We start from the raw sequence: 15,327 nt of genomic DNA, 5'->3' as shown, positions 1-15,327 counted from the left end.
GCCTCGGACATGGAGGTCTTAACTGCCTCATGTAACGTTACTGAACGGAGGATGTACTTTTAATATAACGTCTGTGAATGTATTTTGTCATATTTACATAAGATTTTACATTATCTGTTCTCTTTGAGGCGTTAACAGACGGTTATGGTCACGGTTACGCTCATGTGAATTTGTCTTTTTTTTCGCGGTTAAACTGAATGTATGTTTGTCTCCTAAAGGAAACGGCATTGTGTAGTAAAGACTAGCATAATTATTTTGAGGCTGTTGAAGTGGTAACTGTTAAAAGTATGTTTTACATGTAATGTTTCAGACTTGTCCAGCTCCTGTCTTCATTGTCCTCGCGCTGAGAGTTAAAGACACAGAAGCTGTTTGTGTGAGGAGTCACAGACCTGTGTGAGGATGAGGAGGAGGTGTTCTTCTGAAGAGAGGGACAGACGGTTTAAGGAGAGTAAACTTCAGAATAACATCAAGTTATCTTTATTTTTACTAAGACTAAAATAATGTGTGTGGTTTTTTTAGATGTTGAAATCCAGAGACAAGATAACTTCATTCTTTTGAGACTGATGTAAGTTAAATTATTATTTCTTTTTTTTTTTTTTAGAAAATTTATGTTTCTGTTGTGTCCTGCCTGTTAACTTCACATTTTGATGCAAAAACAGTGTGATTTTATATATGTATGTATATGTTAATATTTTATTGAAACCATTGATGCCCCTCTTTGCAGAACTCAAACTAACTGGAGTTAAGGACACACAAGTCTGCTTGTGTGAGGAGGTGGTTTTCTCAGCTTCTTCTGAAGAGAGGGAAAGATCGTTTAAGGCAAGTAAACTTCATAATTTCATGTTATCAGTTGTTGTTTTTTTACTAAGAGTAAAATAATGTTTGTTTTTTGTTTTTGTAGATGTTAAAAGCAAAAGACATGGGAGATCATCATTCCCTTGAGATTTTATGTAAGTTATTTTTAGAAAATAAATTTTTCTGTTGTCTCCTGCCAGGTTACTTCACATTTTGATGCAACAACAGTGTGATTACGTGCTCATTTCATTAAGACCATTGATGTCTGTGTTTTTCATTGCAGAACTCAAACCAACTTTGGAGTTGTCTGATTTGGAGAGTCATTATTCTTGGTCTGCGCTCTTAGAGGTAAAGTTCACACAAAAAATCATTTACTTGCCCTCAAGTCATTCCAAACCTATAAGACTTTTGTCTGTCTTTACAACATAAATTAATATATTTTTAGTTTTCTCATAATATTTGTTAATCCATTTATAGTTTAGATAATCAGTATTTTCAAGCTTCATAAACATAGAGTTATTGTAGAAGTAAATTCTGATATTTATATATGAATACATCTTAAATTATATGATAGCAAACTTCTATGTTCAAAATAAAATACTGGTCTCCCAGACCAGCAATGGAGGACACAAAAAGAGAATATTAAATATATTCATATGTTTTCCAAAAAATGAACAGAGTTTTATGAGTCTGGAAAAACATGGGGAGAGTAAATTATGAACATTTTAATTATTTGGTGAACTAACGGTTTGAAGAGCAGCCCTCCATGTACATGAATATTGTGAGGTATGTGAATGTCATGTCTGTTTTAATGTTTCAGTAAAGAAGCTTTCTGAAAGCAATATTTATTCAAACAATATCGCATGTCCTCACACTAGTGCTGCCATTATAGCATTCTGGAGCGCTGTGGTGGACTGAGACATTAAACAACCGCACAAAGTGTTGAAACTTTAAAACCGATTATTTACCTATCCTTACGGATGTGAATACACCTCTACCTGAAAATGGATAGTTTAATTAAATGTTTAATTTTTTCAAATTTGTTTCTCTTAGGCCACTGATGAAGAGCAGGCGATGACTGGGATGAATGCTGGTCAGAGAGGAGAATCTTCTTTCCCCTAAACAGCAGTGGTTTTAAAGGAGGACGCTGCCCTGGATGATGTAGAAGATGTAACATGCTGTGCTGATGGGGCTTCTTCATGACTACATCAGTTATGCTAAAGAGATCATGAAAATTGACCGTGATGCATGATCTGTATTCATGGACTATGAAACAAACTGTAAGTGTATAATTTGTTAAAAAAAAAAAGTTAAATGCTTTTTCTGTGTTATTTAGTAGAAAAGTTTACACTCTGTCATTCATACACCTGCTCACATTCTTTCACACACACACACACACACACACATGCGTCTGTTAAAGGTTATAATATCAAAGTTAATGTTGTGATTTATTTGTGTACTGTCATGCCAGAATAGTTGGAAAAAAAACTAATTGTAAATTTATTGTATGTGTTTTCGTATATTTTTATACAATATATACAATTGAACAAAGTCCAATGTGATCTTAAGTTATATTCATCAAATGTTCAATGCTTTATGAACTCTGTAGCTGTTAATGCCATCCTTTTCTGCATTTCTTCTAACATGTTACTTTTTGACTTTTCTCTTGTTTTTAATAAATATTTTCCTTTTGGTAATTATTATTTGTGTGTAAAAGTGATATTTAAAATGAACAACATTTGTAGGTTTAATGCCTAGCTCAATTTGGGTTAATTTTAACGTAGAAATGCATTGTTTCCCCACATGGCTGCACTCTGCGAGTTTATTTTCTGCCAGCAGGAGGCGCTAAGAGCGGGAGAGGTAGGTTTCTCCGGTAACGGCTGCAGAGCGGTGCTGAGCTCTCAAACGCTGCCTTATCAAGCATATGCGAAATGATATCGAACATTTTGTAAATACAGTAGTTTTCCTTCTGAAATACAGTGATAAAAAAAAAACACCCGCTGTTTTTTTAAACCCTGCAATATAGTCATTTTAAACCATAAAAATGGCAACCCAGCAGGCTGGGTTAAATATGATAACCCAACTGGTTGGGTTAAAACAACCCAGCGCTGGGTTCGTCCCTTTTTGACCCAGCGCTGGGTTGTCAAAATAACCCAAATTGGGTTGTTTTCAACCCAGCAGTTTTTAGAGTGTATACAGTATGTATTTATATTTGTTTGTTTGTTTATTTATAGTTTTTGTTTTTCTTGGGTTCAATAGTGTGATTTTGAAATGTTTTTGAAAGATGTTTTACTCTACAAGGCTACAATTATAAAAGAAAATAAAAATAAATAAAAACAGAAAAAAAGTAATATTGTGAAATATAATTGGCGAAGCTGAATTTTCAGCAGCCATACAGTTTTCAGTGTCACATGATCCTTCAGAAATCATTCTAATATGTTGAAGAAACATTTATTATTAAGAATAACAGCGTTGCTTAAAAGTATTGTGGAAATCTGATACTTTTTTACTCAGAATTCGTTGGTAAATATAAAGCTAAAGGTACTTTGATAAAGTAAAGGACATCCTTTATTTAAAGTAGTTTTACTTATTTATATATTTTTTTAACAGTGTTAAGATATTTACTATTCATTTTTGTCAATTTAATGTGTCCTTGCTGAATAAAACTATTAATTTTGATGTGGTTTTATGGCCAACAATAAACAATGTAATCCGGAATTTTGTTAGGTGTGCTTCAGCAGTTTGCGATTTCTGAAGCAACGCTTCTGGCCTGGAGCTCTATGGACGGCGAGAGCACAAGCGTTGGATCTAATCAGGGAAGCATAGCCCATCTGAGCGAGGCCAACCAGGAAAGCATCACAAGTCGAGGTACTGACTACATTTCCCAGCATGCACCTGCAAGTTCAGCAAATTACTGTAACTCTTCCTACAGCTCTTTAGGCTGGAAACTTAGGAATAAAGTCAATTTAGCAACAGAACTTCTCTGTCACAGTGTGAGCTCTGATGAGTGCTGCAATTAACGTGCTGTCATAAACCACTATTAAACACATTCTCTCAACAACTTAGCACATCATTCTATATCAGCTCAAAGAATATATGAAGAAGATATGGTTGAAATCCATGACTAATTCTGTAATAACTGAAAACTTTGATTTTTTAGTTTATTGTCCTTTATTTATTTTATCTTAAGAGGTTTCTATTAGAAGACAGTTTTAGGCTAAAAAGCTCCCTAAGTTGAGGGTGGGATTGCTATATTGCTGGTGATTTGTAATACAGTGCACATTGGGTGTTGAATAAATGAATAACTAAAGGTCAGGGACGCGTGACTCTCAGGAGAACAAGAACTAATCCACTGAACAGTTCAGTACAGACTCACATGAGCGGCTCAGAACAACCAAAGACATCTGCATGCCAAATGACAACATGTAACAGACAGATAATGATATAATTATGTCATATGCTGAGGCAGAGGTGTAACAAAACACCTACTAGTTTCACATCCCCAGAAGTTTGGAACAAAATGCATTTGTAAATCCAGATGGTAGTTTCTTTTCAACATCTGGAACATATGCTCCACAAATCAAAGAAAATAAGAATGTAACCTGATCTCCAGCACCCGATAAAGAGTAGAAAATGCTCTTAAAAACCGATTGCTTAAGAATGAACCATAAAGATATATTCAATTAGATTAGAATATTGTAGTTTTCAAAGGTCTGGAATCTTTAGGATTTGTTTTTCTAAATAAGCCACTTATGTACACCAAGGCTTTTATCTGCATTGTGCTTCTGTTTTTCTCGTATCCTTGTTTTCAATGTTTTTTCTGTTTCCTAAATTTTGCCTTGCTTTTCCCAGCCTGTGTTTTGACTCTGGACAGTTTTCTTGTTTCGTGATCTTTTGCCACCTGCCCTGACCATTGCCCATTCTTGGATTACTCTTTTGTCTCACCCTGGATATTGTTGTATGCCATGTTTGACTCTGCCTGTTCTGACTACTCTCTATTAAATAAAGCCTGCATATGGATCCCCAGCTCCATTGTAACAGTCGTCCATCCAGGCAAATCCAGGCCAATTATGGACCCAGCACTGAGGTTAGTTTGCCTCCGTCATGGGATGCATTCCCAGTCCCACCCAGGACTTTCTAGACATTTCATATCACTCTGATCTCCCAGAGGATGCTCTCATTGATTATTTTTCTGTTATGGACTGAATGAAGTGCTCAAATCAAAACTCATTCATGACGGTCCTTGAGGGCTGCTTTTGGATTATGCGCTTTTGTTGATTGGTTCCTCGTTCTCTGTGGAAACAACAGAGGACTTTAAAACCCCTACAAATTACTTGTTTGGTGTGGTCAACACCGGCAAGCTCTGGTGGCTGCGGAGCTTGGACCATCTCTTATTCTTAGTCTGCTTATCTCAAGCCTGATACTCTCAGAACTCCTAAGCCAAGTGGTCCCAACACCAGAGCCTCTCCACTAAATGCACACCACTCCATCTGCTCCAGCTCCTCCAGAGGTGGTGCTTCCACTGCAGAAACCTCCCAATGCAGAACCTCCAAAATGAACTAGAATCAAATAATAACTATTCAACATGCCAAAAGAGTTAAACAGAAAAGTTGAGTGAGGAAAATAAGAGTTAAGTTCTGGCTTTACAGGATACAGAGGGATATTCTATGCATCAGGTTGCTTCCATCCTTAAAATTTCAAAGACAGCAATTTATAAGAACAAGGTCAAGCTGCAGACAATGGGGACAACAAAGCTACAGACTGTCAGAGGGTGAATATGACACTCCATTGACCGGGATGACCACCAAATAATTTGAATGTCACTCAACAACTGCAGGATGACATCATGTGACCTAAAAAGATTGGCAAACAGCAGCTGGGGTGAAGTGCACAGCAAGGACAGTTGAAAACAGGCTCCTAGGGGTAGGGCTGAAAAGTAGAAAAAAGCCCTTCATCAATGAGAAGAAAAAGAAGAGCTAGGGTTTGCAAAAGACCTTAAGGATTGGACCGTAAAGTGTTGGAGTAAGGTCATCTTCTCTGATGAGCTCTATTTTCAGCTTTGCCCAATGCTTGGTTGTTTAATGGCTAGACAGAGACCTGGAGAGGCCTACAAGCGAAAGTCCAGCACCCACAGTAAATTTTGGGGAAGTATCTGTGATGATCTGGGGGTGCTTCAGCAAAGCTGGAATCGGGCACATTTGTCTTTGTGAAAGGCACACAAATCAAGTCATGAACAATGTTGTCCTGAAAGAAAACTGGCTTCCTTCTGCCCTGACAGTGTTCTCCAACTCTGAGCATTGGTTTTTCCAGCAGGACAACGCTCCCTGCCATGGAGCCAGGTCAATTAAAGTGTGGATGAAGGACCTCCAGATCAAGTCCCTGTCATGGCCAACCCAAACTCCTCTGAAAACCTGTGATCAAGAGGAAGGTGGATGGTCACAAGCCATTAAACAAAGCCAAGCTGCTTGAATTTTTGTGCCAGAAGTGGCATATAGTCACCCAACAGCAACGTGAAAGACGGAGAGCATGCCAAGATGCATGAAAGCTGTGATTGAAAATGGGTTATTCCATCAAATATTGATTTCTGAACTCTTGCAAAGTTAAAACATTAGTATCGTGTTGTTTAAAAATGAATAAGAATTTGTTTTCATTGCATTATTTGTCTTTGCATTAAGTCTGAAAACACTGCATCTTTTTTGACCAGGTATTTTTAACAGTTGTAATTTTCTGCAAAAGAATATACTCTAAATGTCAAGATAATTATTTTGGAATTTGGGAGAAATGTTGTCCAGAGAAACTAGAGAAACCGATAATTTTGCAGTGGTCTCTTGATTTTTGTCTAGAGCCGTACGTCTTTCCTGTCCCTTTTGATCAATTTAATAAATAAAAGTTTTAATTACTTTCAGAAAATATTTTATTCTATTGGAAAGTATTGCTAAAAATAATCTTATCAACAGCTGAACCGCTCATACTTTTCAACTGTATGTCACTTTGGATAAAAGCATCTGCCAAATTAATAAATGTAAATATACATTATAGTAAAAAGTACTAATAAAAATTGAAAATAAAAAATGACTTTTTGTTACCCAAAATGTGTGTACTACTTGTATTTATGCTTATTAGTTTTATCGTATGCATCATTCCTCTAGAATCACCTGTAATGGAATCATTTGTGAATCATCTTGTTTGCAGTAGAGCACAGATCAGTTATTTATGGGGTTTCATTCCAGTTAGGATGCTGCCATAGAAGGGCTATAGAGAGAAAAAGGGCAAGAGAAGAATAAACTCAGTGGGCAGTCTGTGTACAAGTGAGTGTTGCTATGCTACATTACATAGCCATTTCCTCAGTAAATAAAGAATCTCATTTCTGCCCTGCCGGAGGGGTGAAATGAGTGAACACTCTTTTTAATTTCACAGTGATGGCCATGGGGTATACTTCACCGTCAGAAATAGAGTGTGCAGTTAGTATTATTCAACATTGGTTTATAATCAGAAATATTATTTAGAAAATATCTTGCCGTTGCATGCAAATATTTGGTAAGTAGCCATATAATAATTACCAGATGACAACTCAGATCAGCACAGACTGTGTGGAAAATGATCTAAGAAGTTTGTAATAATTTATTTCGTTTTCTCTGTCTCTCTCAGACCAGATAGTGCACCATTCTTCTGCAGAGGTGTGGCCTCACAATTACGTCTCCCAAGGTCTTTATTGCCTTTCTTCCTCTGACGCTTGGGAGCCAATTAGTAATGAACAGTCAGGTGTGGCCTCTCCTGCCACCGGTTCATATGTCATGGCTGTCGGGACTGAGGGAGGATATGACCCAAATACAGCAGCTCAGTTCCTCTCACAACAGCAGCAGCAGCAGCAGTATCAGAACCAGTTCCATCAGATCCAGCATCTGCACCAGATCCATCAATACCAGCAGCAACAGCTCCTGCAGTATCAACAACAGCAACAGGTGAGTGAGAAAACTACAACTCCCATAACCCCCGTAACAACAACAGGTGCTTTACAGGTGAGCCATAAAACTACAAATCCCATAAGGCCTGTTTTGTTTTTATACTGCTGTGCGTAAGCCATGCTTGTTTGTTTCATCACCCACATTAACACATTTATAATTTTTTTAAGTGCAATTCAGTGACTTGCACTGAATGAATAAACCCCTTCTATGATCAGAATGTTTGTCATTTCTGAATTTCAAATTAATTTATATTTTCTTTATGAGGTCCGAAATGTTAGTGTGACACAGATGTCCTGATATCAAATAAATAAGAGTATTCAGTTCTTGAAAAGGAATCATTAAGTTGTTTGACATATTCTTTTATAATTTTTTTTAATGAAAAAAAAAATGCTTGAAAAAGAAAGAATGGTAACACTTTATGATAAGGTCCTATAAGTTATTTAGTTAATTAACTAACAATAAACAATACACACGTTACAGGAATAAAAATAACTCTGTTTATTGTTAATTACTATTAGCTCACGTTCATTAAATAATATTAACAGATGCAATTTTTTATTTTTAATTTATTAGTAAAATTTAAATTAACCTAAACTAAGACTATCATAACGATTAAAAATCTTATTAGTTAACTGTAGTTAATTAACAATAGTCAATACTGCGTTACAGTATTTTTAATATTTGTTTAATAAAAACAACATTGTTTACTGTTATTTCATAGTAGCTCATGTTCATGAAATAATATTAAAATATTAGTATTTATGAGTAAATGTTAAAATCAACATTAATAATAAATCTTAATGTATTTTTCATCATTAACTAATGTTAACAAATGAACCCTTAATGTAAAATGTTATTGGTAAAATATTATAAAAATTTGCAATAATCCTTTTATAATTTATGATCATTATGAAACTCTCGACTTGGAAACCCAGAAATTACATAATTTTTTGTACAAAGCTTTATTATGTAGCAGAAACACTGTCAGTGTGAAAGCAAAATGTGCACCTTCATCGCTTTACAGACATTGGTGTGAAGCAGGGATGAAACAAGTCTCTGCATCATCATCTCCTGTATCAGTAACATAATATTCATAATATTTATCCTCCCTATGCCTCTTCAACAACAGTTTGTTGGCGCATTGATATAAGACTCCCATAAGGCCATGCTGTAACAGATCTTATGCTATAGTATCAACAACAGGTGAGCTACAAAACTTCCATTTCAGTTAGCATCTGCTGCAACGACATCTCTTGCTCTGCTGGCCCCAGCACAGGTCCCAGTGGCCATTTCAACAGCAGCCCCAGGATCAGCAGGAAAACTTAATCAGGGTCCATCATTCAGCCTTTAACCAGAAGCATTGATCGTCACAGTAATTGAGGTCTCACTGGAGCAAATAGGGAATTAAACACTACAAATCCCATCAGCCATTGCAATTAACACAACAGAGCACAAGCCAGGTTCTAAAAGTAAAAATCCCATTCTTGATCTCTGTATAAACATTTATTTAGACCTATATGCTTCCATAGAAGGCATTGTTCAGCTTGACGTATAATCATGCCAAAAATAAGCAGTGATTGCCCATTCCCATGAAACATTGCAGATAGATAGATAGATAGATAGATAGATAGATAGATAGATAGATAGATAGATAGATAGATAGATAGATAGATAGATAGATAGATACCACAATGGAAACTTGAGCTGTTTTTCGGTCTATTTGCAGATGTTGGAGCAAAGGCTGCAGAGTGCTACTCAGTCTTTACAAGTTACTCCCAACAGCACCATCCACAGCCTGCCTCCCCTCACTCACCCGCCTTTAGTGGATCTGTGGGGGGCAGCGCAGACAGAGGCCTATCAGGCAGACATGGTGGGCTACATGGGTATGCCTGTAGCAGTAGATGGAAATCTAACAGCCCCCACAGAGGAGATGACGACAGATCACTCACCTTTACTGGAAGCCCAGGAGGAGGAAGAGATCAAAGTAAGTGAAAATAATAATAATGATAAAACAAAACAAAACATGCATGGTCCCCAAAACACACAGGCATCATAAGAGAGTAAACACAGTTCATCACATTAACTATGAACATGATCCACTTACAACTGACATCTACACTGAATATAAAAACAGTGATGGTGTTGTTAATTAAAAGTTTTTGTTCATTGCAATAAACCTCGGAAACAAAGTCTCATCTTTCAGATTCTGTCCATTCTATCATGAAATTCAAACAATGAAAGCAGCTTTGATGCTTTTAAGTGTATTGAGACACAGCACGCTGTAGTGCCTCAGACTCAAACAGCAGAGCGGTGCGCGGGGCTCTTCAACTTTAATACAAGTTATGGCATGAAATAAACACGAATAGAACAGCATCTCGACAGACAGTTAATATGAAAATACATATTTTTGAAAAAATGCTATTTCTGTCAGCAGCTAGAAAAGTATGAATCCTGTCTAAGTTTTCTAGCTCCTCTCACTGTTGGAATCAGGTATGAGTCAAAGTTTGAATCAGTTCTTACAGCTAAAGTGTGAAACTATTCTAGTGCTGAAGTGTGTCATTTCTGTGCCAGTATGTGACCATATTACTAGAGTTTCGTCATGACTAGCTAGTTAATATCTCCAACTAGTGGAAGTTAAACAGCAAGTTACATCCTGTTATTGAAAATGCATTCCTGGTTGGATAGATCACACAGATTTTTTAAAAGCGCTACAAGTGTACACATTTCATGAGAAGCAACTTATAAATGACTTAACCGAACTACTGCAAATTACGCTAAACCAACTTTCAGCAAAACGTCTTAATGGTTTATTTGAGTCCCAAATGTTATTTGTCCCAAAAAAAATTCTCATTCCAGCCACAAAAAAAGAAAAAAGAAGTTGTTTTTTAATTTTGTTTAGTGCCACTGTTGGCACAGAAATTACACACTCCAGCTGTAAACAGGAAATGACATTGACCCAGTCTAACATCCGGCCTCTTTTCCAGGAGGAAGAGGTAACGTTATATATGGAACCAGAACCAGTAACATTAATTCCATCTCCAGTAACGCAGGAAGTGACCTCGACGGGAGGAAGCAGTCCAGGTCAAGCCCCTGGAGAGTCCAGCACAGAGCGCAAGGCGTCTGATGTCTCACCATCTGTCATTGAAGAGCTTGAGGAAAAGGAGTCGTCCGAATCATCATCTGTAGACATCACGGCAACCAACTAAGTGGCCGGCATTAAACTTCAGCTGGTTATGACACACATTTCAATCAGCATTGTCAAACAATATCAACTCCTATTTCAGGAATCTAACACCATTGTGATGGAATTCAAGTGACAGCTTGAACCCAAAATGGAAAAGCAGAACTGAAAGTTACAGCACTGCTTACGTGAACACTTTGATATTTGAATTTAATTTTTAATTTCTTTTGTAAGCCTTATATTATGGATGTCTGAGAAAGGAAGGTACACAATGTGAATGGGAAATTATTCGGACTGGGAAAGGAGAGAAGGAGGAAAACTCCCCATGTTAGGAATGGAGTGATAGAGTTGGAGGTATGTAATACGAAGAACATTCGGTTAAATATGTGCATGCTTTTACAAGGAGTGTTGACTCTCGTTATTCAAAATAAAGAAACTATAGTTAATAAACCATAATGATTATAATAATACTATTCTTTTTTAAGAAAACAACAAACTATATATATATATAATAGACAGTAACACAAGCTTTTTCAACCCATGATACCACAAAGACCCTTACCATAAGAGATCACATAAACTCAATACAACACAAATTTCCTCTTATCCTCTTCGGTTTTCAGCCAGTATACTTACAAACACACTCCTTTCTATGTAAAAGACCGGATTTGGCAGTTTATGGCACTGTTGGGAGAAACACAGGTTCAATACAGAAGTTTCTGTGCTGTGAAACATAAAAATCAATTAACTGAAACCAACCACTGATCTACACAGTTCTGTCGGCTGTTTATTACGGAGCCCCTAAAGGGTCATTGTGATGGGAGAAAATTTTGGGTGGAAGGCAAAACATTTTTTTGTTGATTTATTTATTTATTTTTATTCTCTCGCAAAATTTTGCGTTCTCTCGCAAAGATATTTGCGTTCTCTGAACCACTACAAGCTAAACAGGAAGTGTTTGTCTGAACTCAGCTGGTTTTGCGAGAGAACACAAATAACTTTGCGAGAGAACGCCAAAGTTTTGCAAGAGAACGCAAATATCTTTGCGAGAGAACGCCAAAGTTTTGCAAGAGAACGCAAATATCTTTGCGAGAGAACGCCAAAGTTTTTCAAGAGAATGCAAAAAATAAATTTTCCTCCCACCCCAAATTTTTTCACTCCCTCTGCTTTTTTTCCCACCACAATGACCGTTTAGGGGCTCCATAGTTTATTAAATGTGTACAGTATTCAAACCTTCATAAACTAAAGTAAATAGTACGCATTCAAATGTTTGGGGTCAGTATGGTTTTTTTCAATATTTTTGGAAGAACCCTCTTTTCCCCAGGGATGCATTATCTGATCAAAAATGCAATATAAAAACAGTAATATTATAATATAATATAGCTGTTTCTATTTTAGTATTTTTCTATAATTTATTCCTGTGATGGCAAAGCTGAATTTTTAGCAGCCATTTCTCCAGTCTTCAGTGTCACATGCAGTGTCAATCTTGCAAACAGTTGGGCTACTTAATATTTTTGCGGAAGCCACGACAGATTTCTTTTCAGGATCATCTAATGAATAGAAAGTTCAAAACAACGGCATTTGTTGATTGAATTAAGCTAATTATACTGATTAAATCACCCAACCTATTACAAACATCTTTGAACATTTTTTGATTTTATTTGCCACATTATTAGAACCATTACCATTTGGTATTTATTTTTTGTAGTAGTAATATGAACTTTCTCATGCGCACACCACACATACTCACAGATATATTTCATACTGGACTGTAACACCCCGTGCTTCCCTCTCTCTGTGTCGTTTGACATGCATGATGTTTGTCAGTGTACTCTGGAGTCCTATACAAAATTGTATAGATATTTGCACTGGACCTCAGTACTCTGAGCTGAGCCTGAGACTGACTCTGTGAGATCTGTGTGTTTAGCCACTTGATTGGCTGCTTAAAAGAGAGAAATGTCTGAGGGGGAAAAACTTTTTTGCACTTGCATTGGTTGTCGGGAGAACATATGTATTTTAGATTAAGCATTATTTTATGAGACAAAAAGACACTTCCCATTGAAAACTCCTCCTTTTCTTTTAATCACATGAAAGTTTTAGTTTTTGCTCTGGTTTATTAGCTTGTTTTCATGATAAATGTCAACTGAGAGGAGAAAGATGGATAGGTAATGCTCCTCATAACCTCAAATTACAAAAAATAGAAAAATACTACAGTAAACATTTTTGTCAGAACAGTCCTGTTGGCGACTCATACGTATTGTTACACTTGCAGGAACGGGTCTTGATGAAAACTTTTATTTTTATAATAAAGCATGTCTCAATTTCTGTTCCAAAATATGTTTTCCATTGCCTAGTTATTTTCACTATCTATTAAAGGGAGAATAGAAAAGGACCTGGATTCACATGCTGTAAATATCCTTTACCGAGATAACAAGGAAAAAGGTTTCCGCAGAATGAGAATGGAAATGGACTTTGAAGTGACCTCATGAACAACTCAGGCCATCTGGAATTTCCAACTGCACAGGCGTCTTCCTGTTTGTCATGGTCACTGATTATACAGTAACTATGATGCTACAAATTTTGCATTTAATGTGTACGTGCTCGTACACGAACATGAAGCATATGTGTCCCAAAGCAGGAGCAGACGTCCGGTTCAGAAACAGAAGTAATTACATCGTCCTGCATTGTGATGTCATGCATGATTCACTAAGGATTTAAACGAACGAAACAAAAAAGAAAAATAGAGAAAAAAGAAAACCAAGTCTACCGGTTATTACGGTAGGACACACGGTTCAACTTTGATGCTCGTGTGTAATACAAACTTGAGAAGAAGAAATTGCATTAATAGCTATATGAAGTGTATCGACTTGAATGAATTTATTTCTTGACTGGTTATTTATGCAATGTTGGGACGATGTTTATTTTTCTACAGAATTGTGTGCAGTCCCTCCTCTATGTGTTGGGGTACATATTATTTCACTGCTGAGCTCCTCGAGAGGCTCTGACAGATTTCTGTGTACAGTATTCGTCATTGAAAAATCATAGACTCTTTCTTAAACATCTTGTTGTAGCTCATAAGGTTCATGTTTTAAAGGAACACTCCACCGTTTTTTGAAATAGGGCTTATTCACATTATTTCCTACATTTAGATAGGTGGGCAAATGCATTTTTGTGTCAGTGCATGCATTGTTTTAGTTTGACTGGGTCGGCGTTAGCTTAGCTTAGCACAATGAATGGAATCCTTTGTTGCCAGCTAGCATGGCCTGAGTAAAAGTGATCAAAAAAATAAAAAAAACGCACCTAATTACTTCTTGTGGACTGCGTATTCACAACGAGTACAAATAGCGATCCAGATTAACACTAGGCGATTTCCTAGGCAGATATTGACTTGGGACTATATTATGGGGAAGCACAGAAGAAAGCACTGCTACTTCGGCGCAGAGATATCACGCAACACATGAAAACATCAACTCTATGTGAATACAGGTATAATATGGGTCGATCTATACATGCGTCATGATTAAAATAATCACTTACTCTGTGGACAGCTGTCCATTTGGTCCATTCGGCGTGGGGCGTTTTTTCCAGTTCACTTTGTCACACCGGAAAAAAAATCGAGTACTGCAGAATGGATCAGCGCCGTGAAATCCTCTGTAGATGTGACACGACTTCGGGCACGCTCATCTTGATCTGACGTGTTGAGCCTGGTCATCAATGGCAAAAACATGTCCCACTCTCTACAGCAAAGACACTCTATTTCCGTCGGCATAGATTGGCATATTCCCCCACATTCACACCACCAGTTCATGTTGGCTCTCATCCTCACGTCCTCAGGGTGTTGAACGATCGCAACTAATACACGCGCATATAAATTTCACTCGTGGCTGGCTTGACGGTGTTTTTCTGAAGTGCGGCTGGCTTGACCGCAGTCTCCTACTGTCGTTCTATTTCCAAAGCACGCAGCTCATCTTCTGTAAACTCTGGTTCAAATAGGTATGGTTCTGGTTCTTGACTGTCTGAGAAGTCACCCTCTTCGTCTCTCCCAAAATCAGCCATGTTCATCGCCATTCGTGTACTGTAAGGAAAATAGCCAGGCAGCTACTATTCACGCCGGTATGTTGACGGAAGTCGTGGGATTTCATGTGTTGCGTGATATCTCTGCGCCGAAGTAGCAGTGCTTCGCCTAAGCAGCAGTGCTTCGCCTGTGCTTCCCCATAATATAGTCCCAAGCCAATATCTGCCTAGGAAATCGCCTAGTGTTAATCTGGATCGCTATTTGTACTCGTTGTGAATACGCAGGCCACAAGAAGTAATTAGGTGGGGTTTTATTATTTTTTTGATCACTTTTACTCAGGCCATGCTAGCTGGCAACAAAGGATTCCATTCATT

The 15,327-nt window shown here is 37.2% G+C and overlaps 1 protein-coding gene across 6 annotated transcripts in view; it reads left to right on the top strand.

The window, feature by feature from the left end:
* LOC113060142 (protein FAM131B-like) overlaps positions 1-11,822 on the top strand; it is a 35,400-nt gene extending 23,578 nt beyond the window's left edge. For 5 of the 6 annotated variants that reach the window (XM_026229001.1, XM_026228998.1, XM_026229000.1 and 2 more), the window contains 4 exons: positions 3,523-3,663; positions 7,444-7,757; positions 9,487-9,744; positions 10,745-11,822. In XM_026229001.1, the coding sequence (XP_026084786.1) occupies positions 3,523-3,663; positions 7,444-7,757; positions 9,487-9,744; positions 10,745-10,966 (935 nt within the window). In that variant the 3' untranslated portion in view covers positions 10,967-11,822. The remainder of the gene's footprint in view (positions 1-3,522; positions 3,664-7,443; positions 7,758-9,486; positions 9,745-10,744) is intronic. The other variant, XM_026229002.1, reaches the window with a different exon arrangement.
* The last annotated feature ends 3,505 nt before the right edge of the window (positions 11,823-15,327 follow it).

The sequence above is a fragment of the Carassius auratus genome, chromosome 41 (genome assembly GCF_003368295.1).
Source record: "Carassius auratus strain Wakin chromosome 41, ASM336829v1, whole genome shotgun sequence".
Lineage (NCBI taxonomy): Eukaryota > Metazoa > Chordata > Actinopteri > Cypriniformes > Cyprinidae > Carassius > Carassius auratus.
This window is presented reverse-complemented; position numbering and strand designations above follow the sequence as displayed.